This window comes from Salvia splendens, chromosome 2 (genome assembly GCF_004379255.2).
Source record: "Salvia splendens isolate huo1 chromosome 2, SspV2, whole genome shotgun sequence".
Taxonomy (NCBI): domain Eukaryota; kingdom Viridiplantae; phylum Streptophyta; class Magnoliopsida; order Lamiales; family Lamiaceae; genus Salvia; species Salvia splendens.
In genome coordinates this window covers 27,523,149-27,536,782 of record NC_056033.1, presented here as the reverse complement: position 1 = coordinate 27,536,782, position 13,634 = coordinate 27,523,149, and the positions used below count along the sequence as shown (strand labels likewise).

The following is a 13,634-nucleotide window of genomic DNA, read 5'->3' as shown; positions in this document are numbered from 1 at the left end:
TATAGGTGTAATATATTTACATCTATTACTTTCCTATCGTCAAACAAACAACAACAACAATCTATCGTAGCTCGGATTTAAACGCCTAAAAGTTACTTATATAGATAATCAAGCTAATAATATCGTTTCTAATAATATCAGCTTAGTGGGTCGTTACAGAAGGCCAGGGCAGAGCTTTAACAGATATAAGGCACAAGGCCCAAGAAATGCGGTACATGATGATGACCATGACCATGACCATGACCACGAATTAAGTCCAATGCCAAAAACCCTAGGAAAGCATTTTGTGTTTTTCTTATTAAGTTATCTTTCGTTACACTTAAAATACTAATTTAATTACATTAAAGTTAATTCTAAATTTATAATATAAATTGAAAAATGCAAGTAATGTGGGATTACTAAGGATTAGTTTCTTACTGGTTCATCAAGAATCGAGTTACGTCAACAATTAGAGTTGAGTGAAATTTAAATATCCAGTTAAATATCTACACAAGGAGACAAATTATAGCCAAACCCATATCTAGGCCAACAAGGAAAACTACCTAGTTTTGCAAGAAAATGCAATTATAATAAACTAGAAAAAAATTGTTCATTGTAATAAATTCATGAATTGATTCAGATAACTAAGAGCATCCACAACCGTGCTCTTGCCAGCGGCACGGTTGTGGGCCCGGGCGGTACTATTCATGCCTGCTCTCTGGCAAGAGCACAACACCCACAACTGTGCTCTTCCGCAAGGACGAGCACAATTAATTTAAAATTCAATTAAAAACCACAATAAATATTACAGATGACAAATAAAATTAAACATTACATAATTATGAATGAGAGATGAGCGGGGGTATTCGCCGCGACATATGCTTTGTAAGCGGCACGATGTTGTTCGTAGTAAGCGGGGGTATTATTGAACATCTAGGTGATAGAATTTCAGTATATACTAGTAATATTTTGCTCTCAGCTCTTTTATAATTGAAAACAAATGGTTGTAGCAATCAAGTAATCACCTCAAACGAATAATACTGAGTGTAAATTTCTGTCAAATATTTGTATGTTGATATATCACTCCATCCCAAGTAGTATCCATATTGATCAATACTACTCCCTTCCTCCGTGTACCATTAAGCGTCGTAAGTTGATCTGATTCGGGTTTTAAGAAATGAAAATAAAATCGATGGAACCTACCTTTATATAGTAGTACTTACTTTTATATATGAGGTAAATGGGTTAGTCGAACGTGAGATCCGTGCCAAAAATAGTCTAAAATAAGTGTGACAAGTATTGACTGACTGATCGAAAAGAAAACTAGTAACAAATAATGCCTGGCAGAAGAAGTATGTACTAATGTGAATATTTTTATTAGTGATTCTTGATCATAGCCAAATATAATCTATCAATATATAAAAGGCGAGTCTCAAGAGTAATAAGAGAAATGCTATTATTAATATTTTTTAGTAATAATTAATATGGATTTATTAATTAAACTAACATATATTAGGCTTTTTATATGTAAGTTAACGAAGTAACGTTTATAATCATATGAAAGTAATATTTATAATCTTAAATACTAATTCATGTCTACATTTATTATTTAGGCTCTTCATACTAATAAACAGAAAAAATAGCTTCTTATTAACATATATATAGTCATGCAAATGGAAGAGTAATATAAATCACAATTATATCAAATTAAATAAAATAGAAGATTATAAACGTTACTTTATAATTCATGTAATGCAACGTTCCATAATCATCTTCGTAGCACCCAATTTAATCATCTTTGAAGCACCCAATTTGATATATCTATGTAAGAAAGGTTTTGGATGAGTTTCACAATTTATTTTCTATAAATATATGATATTTGGTAAATTATAATTCACACGTTCCTATCTTGTTCCGTTACATTCTTCGTTGAACTTCTTAATAATATTTGTTTTAAACCCTCAATTCGCGTTTTCTCAACTATTTTATGATTAGAGATTTTTCTTTTGCATGATATATTAATAGGTACTACTTCCTCCGTCCGATGACTCTTGGTTTACCATTTTAGTTCGTCTGATATTAGGTGTATTTTTCTTTGAACGCGTTAGTAGAATGTCAAATTCGAATACGAATTCTAATGTCGGACAGAGGGAGTATTTTTTTCTACTCTTTTCACCCATCAATAAATGCACTTTTTATATTTTGATTATTATATTATTATATTTGTTGGTTTTGATAATTTTAATTTTTTTGGTATCTTTTAATATATATTTATAGATTGAGGATATTATCAAACTGGACTCACCCAGTACATAATTCATTGTAATAACAATACCAGCAACTCTATACATTGATCATCACTACCCCAAGATATCACATTCTTGGATTACGAACTATTTGATAAATAAAAAAAGTGCATAATCAATATCGTACGCTCAATGTTATGTCAACAATGATTAAGAAATACCAATCACCAAGACCTCATATTTCAGTAAATAGCAAGAAAGAATTATCTCAGTGCTATACCACAAGTGCCGTTTACTTCCTAAGGTAAGAAACATGCGGACTGATACTGAAACCTTTCGCAATAGGTCGCCAAAGCCTATCTAGATTGTGAAATCCTATTTCTCTTCTATAAAGAATTGTCTGTGTGACCTTTTGTGAACATCGTTCACGACCAGTCTACTATGCAAAAGCATGCAGAAGAATTAGAATTATTTTCTTCTTATACATTTAAATGTTTGAGAAATATCTTAGTAATGCATAAGTAATTACCAATGCAATAAAATTACTTCTTCTCGTCTTAGGTTAAAAGTGGATTGCAGAGTTTATTGTATACAAACAATTATATCCATGCAACATGCTCGAAACATGTTTTTCAGTATACAAATCCTAACAATCTCTAATTTATACTCAAATCATGCTTTTGAGTATACCCACTGCCAAAACTCTCTCACTTATACTTTAAGTAGGTCTCGCACCATAATACATCGGACGACCAAACTTTTCACCTCATGTGTAAGACATGGTTCTATATAGACATTTTGTGAAAAAATTATGTGTGACGCCCCAGGTTTTTTTTTTTTTTTTTTTTTGGGCATAGCAGGGGCTGTGCCTTTGTGTGACGCCCCAGGGTTTCGTTCCTTTCTTTCGAGATAAATCGGATTTATTAGCTTAACTAATTCCCGTTTAGAAAGCGTAGAATTTTTAGTTGTAATTTCCGACGTTGGAATAAATTAAGTATTGTTGTTGAGAGAAACAAAGTGCAAGGAAATTTATTTAACAATAAAAGTAAAGGATATGCTTTTATTAGATGAGCACTTTAAGGAATAAAGATGCAAGAATGATGAAGATACAAATAGTACAAATGCTTCCATGATCAAAAGAGACAATCCTTTCCTATGTACTCTAATTTCCACATACATTCCAACTCTTACACAAAAAAAAAAAGGAGAACAAGAACCAAGAAGATGAAGGTTGCTACTTTGGGAAGTAGGCATAGAGAATGATGTGAGCAAAGATTTCCATCCCTTTCTCTCTCTCGATTTCCACCTCCACAAGGTTCCAAGGAGCAGCCATTGTACCTACAAATAACACCAAAAAGGGTATCAAATTTTGACACATAAGTAAGGGGAAAGGAGAGACAAGCTCATTTGAGAAGGAGGAGTAATAGGCAAAATAGAGCAGCCAAGAGGCTGCAGTTTGAGCTGTGACCACAAGGTAAGAGGACTCAGACTATCAGTGGGGCGCCCTAAGGTGCGCCCTATGGCGCGCCACGTCAGCATTTTTATCCTCCTCCTTCTTCACCTACAGTGGGGCGCCCTATGACGCGCCACATCATCAATTTTGTAATATTTACAAAATACATACGAATTAAAAAAAACTAAAATACATTTAAAATACGAATTTTAAAAACTTCATTCATTTAATAAAAATTAATACGAATTAAAAAAAAACTAAAATACATTACAATGCGAAATAATAAAAAACGCAAACTCAGCGACGGCGGTTACGAGCCCACACTTCTTCAATCATGTCGCTCATGAGCTGCGCATGCTCCTGTTGGTTGCGCATTGAGGCCTGCCTAGATAAAACCTCATCAAACCTAACGGTAACCCTCTATCGGGTGTCTCGGTCGATGTGCCGGCAGAGCTAGATGCACGGTCGTCGTCATTCCAATCGGTGGCCATCGTCCGCGGCCTTCACAATGGGGCGGACGATGTCGCGGACGATGGCCATCGTCCGCGACCACCGTCCGCAATGGAGCGGACGATGGCGCGGACGATGGCCATCGTCCGCGGTTTAAGTCGCGCCCGAAGCATAGGCCGCGACTATCGTCCGCGGCCTATGCCACACACCCACAGTGGGGGCGGACGATGAATGGCGCGGAAGATGCGCGCCATCGGGCGTGCCATCGTCCGCCCATTGCGGATGGCCTCAACCACAAGCCCAAAATAGAAGGGTAGAGTCCCCTTTATCGAGACTCAAGGAGCCAGTCAAGAGAGGGGATCTTTTTCCCAAAATTTCACCACTTTAGTATGAACAACGTAGTCACAAAACCCAAAAGGAGGCCAAAGAGGTAGCCCCAAAATAGAAGCAGTCTCCCAAAATTCCAGGCACAAGCTGCCAACAGTTGAGAGCTATATAAGGAGCCACAACTCTCCTCTTCTCCCCACTTTTCGATCACCACAAGTTTCACATTATATCATAGGAAGAGAGCAGCAAGGGGATGAGCGAGGAGAGGAGTTAGCGGCAAAGAATTTCCAACCGAGAGGTAATCTCCCAACACCCTCTCCATCGCATCATGGACCAAGTAGATAGCCAAGCACATAGAAGCTCATTAGATTTCCACAACAATAGCAAAGAGCAAGCTTTTGATAAGTATTTACAAGACATAGGATATCTCACAACTTAGGAATAGAACTCATAATAATAGGAAGCTTCTACCGCAACCCCAAAGAGCAAGATTAAACTTGATCACAACTAGACAAAGTTCTTAATCACCAAGATACAGCATAACTCGAAATAAATCGAGTAAGAGGGAAAAAGGGGGGGAGGGAGAAGACTTAGCTTAAGCGAGCGACGAAACGGCGAGCGGCGTCGGAACTACACCGAAGAGAGAGGGCGACGCTGGACGGAGGGAGCCGGCGTGAGTCGCCGGTGAGTGGCGCGGCTGCCCCGCGAAGGAGGCAGTAGTCCAGCGATGGCGCGACGGGAAGCGGAGGACTCCTCCTTGACGCCGGAAGGAGGACGACGCCTTCTCTGTCGGCAACTTCGTCGGGCGAAAGGACTCGACGCCGGTGGAAAGGATCGGTGGAGAGCGAGCCGACTACGGCGCGATTTCGCCGGAGAAAGAAACGAACGACGACGGAAGAGATAGTGAGAGAGAGAGAGAGAGAGAGAACGACCGCCGCCGTGTTTCTCCAAAGCTGGGGTTCACAATTGAGGATGAAATGTTAGAAAAGGGAGAGAGAAGCCCGATGTGAGGGAGATCGGAGCCACTCCGGGCGTGAATTCGCCGGAGAACTTGAGAAATGGAGAAGGGGGAGTGAGGGAGAGGAAGACGCTGTTTCTTCGTCTATTAAAAGAATGAGATGTGAGAGGGAGTTGACCGACGGGAGTATATTGTGGGCTGATCAATTATTCCCTTGGGCCACTTTATTTTGTTGATTGGGCCTTAGTAAAGTGAGTAATATAAAATGACTTAGAGAAATTGAAGGAATAGGTGGGCTGTGGTGAATTAAACATCTGGGCCGAAAATTTAATAAGGTTTTTGGGCTGCCAGATTAATTTAGATTGGGCTAGGATACTAATTCTTGGAGTGGAATAAAATTTATGAAGATGAGCTTGGAGCTCGAAAGTTGATGAATTAATTCCCGAATAAATTATTAGGTTCCCGAAGACGGAAAATAATGATGCTGGAGAAGCGAACGGGCCGATCGGCGTCGCCCCGCGAGGCCATGGGCGGCCCTAAGAAAAATCCGAAGGAAAAAAAAAGATTTAAGAAGGGATTTTCCAAGAATCCATATTTTATTAAATAATAGCACAAATAATTGTGTTTGGAAAAAAAAGTAGATTGTTCCGGAATTTAGTAAAGAGAATAATTAGACTCTGCAGAGCAGTGAAGCCCGAGGTAGGATTAAGAAAAATCCTATAAGCCGAGACTAAGATATAGGTGCTATCATTTAGGATGCATGCATTTTTTCCTTCAAGTACTAATTAGCGTGCTACGCTATTTATTTTCAAAGGATAAATTATTCAAGGGCAAATGAGGTCAGACGAGAGTTGTTAATTGGAGATAAGCGTATCAAGTGGGCTTTCTTTTAATATCCAACACATTAGTATGGATATAAATCAAATACTTGTGAAATTATGAAATATCATCTTTTCTCAAAATGGAGCTGTTATTATTTTTTTCAAGTTGTTGTCATGCCATAAAATGTTTGTTTTCGAGGCCTATCTGCTGGACTGTATGTTTATTTGTTTTGGCTACGCCAAAAAGTTACGATTTGGAATAGAGCGCGTGAGGGTTGTGAGCCATCCAAGAGGGTTGGCCGGCTATGGTGTCCACGGAAGGTGGTCACCTTCCCGGCACGATGGAACGATGAATGATGAATGATGAATGATGAATGATGAACGATGGAATGATGAATGATGAATGATGAATGATGAATGATGAATGATGAATGAACTTAGTATGCGCAGATGAACTTTTAGCTCACAAAAGAATTTAGTAAGCTTGGGTCTTTTTAAGAAAACCCCCATGTGTTACTGTTGATGGATGACAACTATATAATGTATGTTTTACTTTTCGGCTCGTGTCCACTGAGTAGTCATGTACTCGGCCCGGCATGTATTTCTAAATGTGCAGGTTTAACGTCAAGAGGAAGGAGTATTGATCAGAGTCGATGTTATTAATTAATCAAGTGGATCTTTCGACGATTCGTGTCTTCATACACAAAGTCGTTTAGTAAGGACTTATTCCGCTGTACTTTTGTTAAGTGAGAATTTCAAAGTCTCACCATCGAACTCTGATTTAGTTGATATGATGAATTATTCTATTTTGAGATCTGTAATCAAATACTTGGCTTCTATTTTGTGGTATCAATTGATTGGCCTTTCGGCAAGTTCCTTGAATTCTACCCCTTTTCTTTCCCCGCTTCTATAATCCCCCTTATTAGTCGCGAATTACCCATTTTTACTATCCTTAGCAAAAATAGGGTCGTGACATTATGTCACGTTGTTCTATGATAATATCTTGGTAACCATAATGTTTTGTTGCGCACTTGATCCTTAATTAGTTTCATACTTCCTTTCTATGTGGATGTTTAGCCTTATCAGCTCGTATTTCCCTCAAGTTAGGCACATGGCTAGAGTAAACATAACAAAATACAATACTCATAGGTATAATCGAATTACGGTCAAAGCTATTAGGATGTTATTGAGATGAACAACTACTTTAGCAGTGTCCGATGAAACCACACTTGTAGCTTTCATGATGTAGTCTATGATTTGGTCACACTCCTTCATATCTCAGTATTCAACTCCTAAAAAGAACACTTGGTTAGAGGATGAGTCGATGTAAACTAAAAAACATCACATGGATGTCTGGTAACTAGAGCATACCGATTAGTCTTCTTCAAGTACTATAGTATATTCTTTACCCAATCCAATGTCCTTGGTCATGGTTAAAACGATATCAAGCTTCCATGCCATCGACAAAGCTAATATCTTACTCAATACACATCATAGCATACATGTGGCTTCTAATTAAGGAACTTGTCTCATGATCTCACCCAGTGTCGAAAAATACTTGACTAAGGAAAAGATAATTCCATCTAGAGAAGTAAAACATTTTCTTGAAATTTTCAATGCTAAAGATTTTAAGTGTTGTGTAGATGTATGATTCTCTTAGAAAACTTAATATTCTCTTCTAGCAGTCTAAAAATTAGATGCTCAGAATGTAACTAGTTTATCTTAAATCCTTCATCCTCAAACTGGGTAGACGAACAGTTTCCTAAGCTAGATAACAGTCTTAGTTGTTTATCGACTTTTTTAGATTTTATCATCATAGAGTATCAAGAATACCATATATAGTGCACTTTCAACTTTATTGTACTTGTAGCTCTGTTAAAAGATTTGACAGAATGGATGAAACACATATTCTATGATTCAGATGCTCGCCTAAGACCATAATGGTCTGTATAAACTTCTAAATCACGTATTTCTTGCCATTCATTACATAACCATTAGAATGATTCATGTAGATGATGTCTTCAAGACTTCTATTTAAAGAAATTGTGTTGACAATCAAATTACACACATCCTAATTTATGTAGGCTACAATAGGCAATACGATAGAGATCAACTTACGTACAATGATAGGTGAGAAGAAGTTTGTCTTTGGTATAACCCTTTGCCATTATTGTAGCCTTTAAAGATCTATGTTTACTCTTGCAGATGCACTAGCTTCCACTGACTGAAATAGCCTATAAGTAGTGTCGCAAGACTTGTAAACTTTCATATCAATCTTAGATTGTTATTCATAATCTATCAACTTTTCAAGAATGATTATCTTAATTAGTCAATGTGCCCTTGTAGCTATAGAGATTAGGTTCAAGTTGATCTAAGACTGAGTCTAAAGACTCTCTTAGTCTCATGAACTTGTTATGTTCCCAGGAACGCTCTCACTACGACATAGCTCCACAATCTAAGATGCAGAAGTTGATTTATAAGTGCATATGTTTCAAAAGGTATAATTTCTTGGTTAGATGGAAAAAATCGATCTCTCATTTATCGTGAGAGTTATCATGTTTGTTAGGCTTATAGTTCTTTTCATAATCTCCCACTCCATCCGTCCCACAAGAATACATTTTCTAAATTTCAAAAATCTTCTCTCTAATGAGGAGAGACACTACTAGAAAAATGAGTTGTTCTTACACTTACAATATAACACTTCATAAATGATGTCAACATATATATCCAATAATCATATCAATGTTTCATGGCATTTATAATATCTATTATTGTTGCATTTTAAATAGATGTCAAAAGAGGATTCACTTAATGACATTTCTTTACGTGTCTTATGCTAAATACTAAACCTAAATTTAGATATAAATTTAAATAGAAAATGTTAATCGGTATTGAGAATAAATATGCTCTTTTTAAGATTAAAAAGCAATTCAATAACTCCATTCGGCAGTTTCTGTTTCATAAATTAGAAGAATAAATTAGGAACCCTAGATTAGGGATTGAGCGGGAGAAACATTGAGCGCCAAATTAAACATGGATCTTACAACCGTCCACTCCTCCCACAACTCCAAGCAAATTCAGGAACTCACAATTATCTATAGTTTAGCAAAGAGAACAAGAACGAGAAGAAAATCAAGTTGAGACCTTCCTTTGATTCTTGCAAGGTGAGTTTTTTCAATGAAATTATTTTTAGAACGAACGATGTAATATATTCACGGGAATGATAATCTACTGTTGCTAACATAGATTATATGTTTTAATCACATACTATAGGTTTCAATTGAATTTTATTATGCGATGTGATCAAGTTTAAAGTAATTTTTGTTTTACCCCCAAGTGTTTGATGAAATGATCTCAAGTTTCACTATATATTTTACCCTCTATTGTCTTTACTTACTTTCATTCCAATGTATGTAGTTACATATGGCTTCTAAAGGAGGGAAGCAGATTAAAAAAAGTGGTCGTTTACAGGAGAAAAGGAATATGTCAGCTCAAAGGTTTACTTCTAGTGAAGGTAAAAAAAAATTGCTTGGCTTCTAGGTGATAGTAGGGAAGGAAAATCATTTTATGTTTCGATTAAATAGTGAAACTAAATAGAATCTGATAGATTTTTTTAAACAATAAAACATCCAGATTCAAATAATTACACCCCTAAACTCCATTTTTACCGCAATGTAATCTCAATAATCTCATTGAACAATTATTAAATTCTAAATTTTCTTCCTATTTTTAGTACTTTGTCTAGTTAAATTCTAAACCTGTCGAATTAGGATTTAGTAGATCCATTGATATCTCTAGTAGTGGTTAATTTGAGAGGCCTTTTATCATTAACTGAGTTTCAATAATAGAGTTATAATCACCACTCATTCGTTCCAATGACATAATATAATATTTTATTTCTGATGTCTCAAAAATATAGTCTACATGTTAAAAACTTCATTCTTTACTAGTAATTTTTGTAATCCTTGTGAAAATTTAAATCAGGCAGATTGAGTTGATCTTTTTGTTTAGCATACTATATTGTTAGGTAGTTAACATATATTTTTAATATAAATTGGTATAATGATTAGCAGGTATTATAACTAAGACAACAATGAGCAGAAATAAAGAAGCTGTGAATATGGTCACATATTCGAACCGTATCCATAGGAGTGTGCCACCATTGCCAAATGAGGACATAAGTGTTGACATCGAAGAAGAAGAGGAGGATGGTAATGGGCAATCACAAACTCTAACAAGCTCCTTAATCTTTTAGATAATAGACTAATCATATATTTTTTGTGCTTAAAGGTAGTGCATCGGGACATGAAACTATTGGAAAGGAAAGCAGAGGGCCTACCTATATGTCAGATATTAGGGGCCGCCCTCTAAACCTACCACTCATTTCTGTAGAGTATAATGAGTTTGGTCAGCCTATAGGTGGTGAAAAGAGCAAGCTTTGCCATTTCTTAGGTTCAATTGCAAGAAATGGTAGATATTGTCCATTATATGTTAATAATTGGCGTGCCATGCCGAAGGGGAAAAAAGATGACATGCTCGAATTCGTAAAGGTAAAAACATTTCAAAAGAGTGTAGCTTATTTAATTTATCATGCTCTTTAATCGTTCTATGCTTTTGGACTAAGTTAGCTTTCTCGTTTACTACATTTGTTAAGCATTTGTTATGTTATTTAACATGTGGCTTATGTTTTGACATGCATTGACCTGACTTTTTAATGCTCACTTTTCATGGTAATCCTATTATCACATATATTTAGTACTCAATTCTTGTTGTGAAGCTGACACATATATGTGTTATTGCATGTAGTTTAAATCATTGGATCTAGTTTTGCTATGAGTACTTTTTTGAACATAAGTTCAAAACACTCTGGATTATCACACTACATTATTCTCAATTCTTAATTGTTATTTAAGTTCTATTTTACTTTAACTCTTAGAAATTAATGTGATCTATTTTCATTCCAGACCATTGGCAATTATATATACATAGTTATAACAATGTATGTCTTTGTCTAAGGCACGATTCACTATCCCTATCATTGCTGAGAAATGGGTTGTGGCCTCCATCGGAGTTAAATGGAGAAGTTGGAAGCATTATTTGAAAACAAGGTATTGGGCTGACGTACCTATCGAGCATTTAATACATGAAAAGGATGACAGAGTTTTGGAAGATCAATGGATCAATTGTCTTACTTACTGGAGAATGGAAAATGCAAAGGTTTATTCTAGTTTTTCTCTATGTAATGATATTTCATTTAAACTATGAATCTAATCATTTTTATTTATGACTTGCTATTAGAATATAAGTAAGAGAAACCAAAAAGCTCGAGCAAAGAAGTTAATGAATCAAAGAACAGGAAAGACGTCATTTGCACAAGTTAAAGAAAATTTGGTAATGTTTTCTTTTTTCTATGTTTAATTTCATCATTATTTTTATGACATATTAGTATCCTAACAATATACATATTCATAGACAAAGGAACACGGACGATGCCCAACCCGTGTTCAACTTTTTAGTTCTTGTTTTGTTCCTTCGAGTGGAAACGCGAGTGAAGACGTATCAACTAAAATTGTATGTTTCATTACATTTTCCCATTGTTTGGAATATATTATGCAATTTCATTATGTACATTAATTTTTATAATTTTGTGAACATGCAGCAATGGTCGAACGTAGTAGCCAACTTCCCGAAGGTGTCGAAGATCAAATTGCTCCAAATGACATATCTGCCCAAATCATGGAAAAGGACAAACCAGGTCACGTAAGGATGATGGGTAAGGGAGTGTGTCCCACAGACGTATGGAGTGGAACACCAAGAAGCACATCAGACCGTTTGCTAATAGAGTACAAAGATAAAATTGCACGACTAGAAGCAATGCTTGCCTCAAAACAAAGACCTCAAGCTTCGCAAGCAGACATAAGGCCAGATGTGACAAATTCTAAGTCTCTCTCATCACAGGCTACAACTCAAGCTGATATGATATCTTTGTTTTTTTTCTATAATTTCGAAATATATTACATATTAAAAATGGTTATTAATCTATTTGTTTTCTTGGAGGTTGGGACATACGTTTCTCTAAGGAGTTTTCTCACCCAAAAAGTTGTTGCTAAGGGATTTATTTATAGCCTCGATCCAACTACAAGAGTTGGCGGACAAATGTTGGGATTGAATTGGTGTGAGATATGTGTCGTAGTCGTGATTGAACCCAAGGAGCAATTGATCAGGCCCTATGATAACTTTCAAGAGCTTTCCCAAGTACTTGGTCATATAATTGCTTGGCCTATAGCTTTGGTATATTCTATCATTTATAACTTATAATTAACAATGCATTTCAGTTTGATTCATAATTCACACACGTCCTATACATGCAGGTGACACCCACTGGGTGACATCCATTGGATGTTTATAATTTCTCGATCCACATTTAGATGACAGGTACTCTAAATTTGATTACTAATTATACTGTTTGAACTACTTGTCTTGATTTATACTACTACTTTTTAGTGGACATTTGCATTCTCTTTGTGTGTGGACTTACTATTATTGCATTCAATTTTAGTTGGACATCTGTATTTTAATTCACTAGATAGAGCTCTACATGTATTGTTTTTGTCTGGCCTTTGTATGCAGATATTACAATATACTATTTTCTGTAGTTATTTTATAGATTTGCATTAATGTATGATTAGTTTTAAGTTGTTAGAATACGTGTTCTAATGGATGGTGACACAACAGTGAAAAAGTGAGAACAAATGCACTGTTTATTTGGTCTAATAATCCTTTGTGTAATATATATGAGTATCTCCAACCTTTGGTATTTTCTCAAAGTACATGTATATTGTTGTTATTTATTGTATTAACTTGGAATTTTGTACTTAATTATTTTAGGGCGCATGGCGTTGGAGTGGTACTTTGCTCTTTTGACAGGCATAAGAGGCTCACATTTTAAAGAAACAAGCAATGTCCCTACAAGCACTTTAGAAATAGATTAGGACTTTATAATTTTTACTTTTTTAGTACTAATTTTGTTTGTAGTTTAAGTAAAGATGACCAACGCTTATGTTTAATCCTTGTGTTTAAACACATTAAATAACATCATTTGATACTTTGGGTATTATTGAAAATTGCCGTTTTATTTGAATTAATTATTTATTAAATTTTGTTGAATGATTAATAATAATATAATGAATTTTGTACATTGAATATAAAATGTAATTGAAGGATTAAAACATAATTTATGAATATTTGAAGGACAATAATATAAATTCTACAAATATGTAGGTGAAATAAATAAATAAAATAAAATGTAGGGTAAATTGTAGTAATAAAAATTTATGGGGGTATTTTGTAAATTTTCGTCCAAAAGTTAGTGTAGTTTAAGAAATTATATTGTGGCATTT

General features: G+C 35.4%; 1 protein-coding gene across 2 annotated transcripts; it reads left to right on the top strand.

The window, feature by feature from the left end:
- Positions 1-7,973: 7,973 nt before the first annotated feature.
- LOC121768662 lies at positions 7,974-13,379 on the top strand. 2 transcript variants are annotated; one of them, XM_042165199.1, is made up of 10 exons: positions 7,974-8,732; positions 9,652-9,748; positions 10,308-10,445; positions 10,525-10,784; positions 11,251-11,451; positions 11,533-11,625; positions 11,707-11,805; positions 11,894-12,525; positions 12,606-12,669; positions 13,123-13,379. In XM_042165199.1, exons 1-8 carry the CDS (start codon positions 8,721-8,723, stop codon positions 11,996-11,998), a joined length of 1,005 nt encoding a protein of 334 aa, XP_042021133.1. In that variant the 5' UTR covers positions 7,974-8,720; the 3' UTR covers positions 11,999-12,525; positions 12,606-12,669; positions 13,123-13,379. The 2 variants fall into 2 exon arrangements, with proteins under 2 accessions (XP_042021133.1, XP_042021142.1); XM_042165208.1 differs by having other exon boundaries at positions 7,974-9,398.
- Positions 13,380-13,634: the final 255 nt, after the last annotated feature.

Excerpts from the sequence above, each read along its gene's own strand:
- LOC121768662 (XM_042165199.1), top strand. Across the intron at positions 10,446-10,524 it reads CGAAGAAGAAGAGGAGGATG|GTAGTGCATCGGGACATGAA; the intron begins GTAATGGGCAAT and ends TTGTGCTTAAAG. Across the intron at positions 11,626-11,706 it reads CACAAGTTAAAGAAAATTTG|ACAAAGGAACACGGACGATG; the intron begins GTAATGTTTTCT and ends ACATATTCATAG.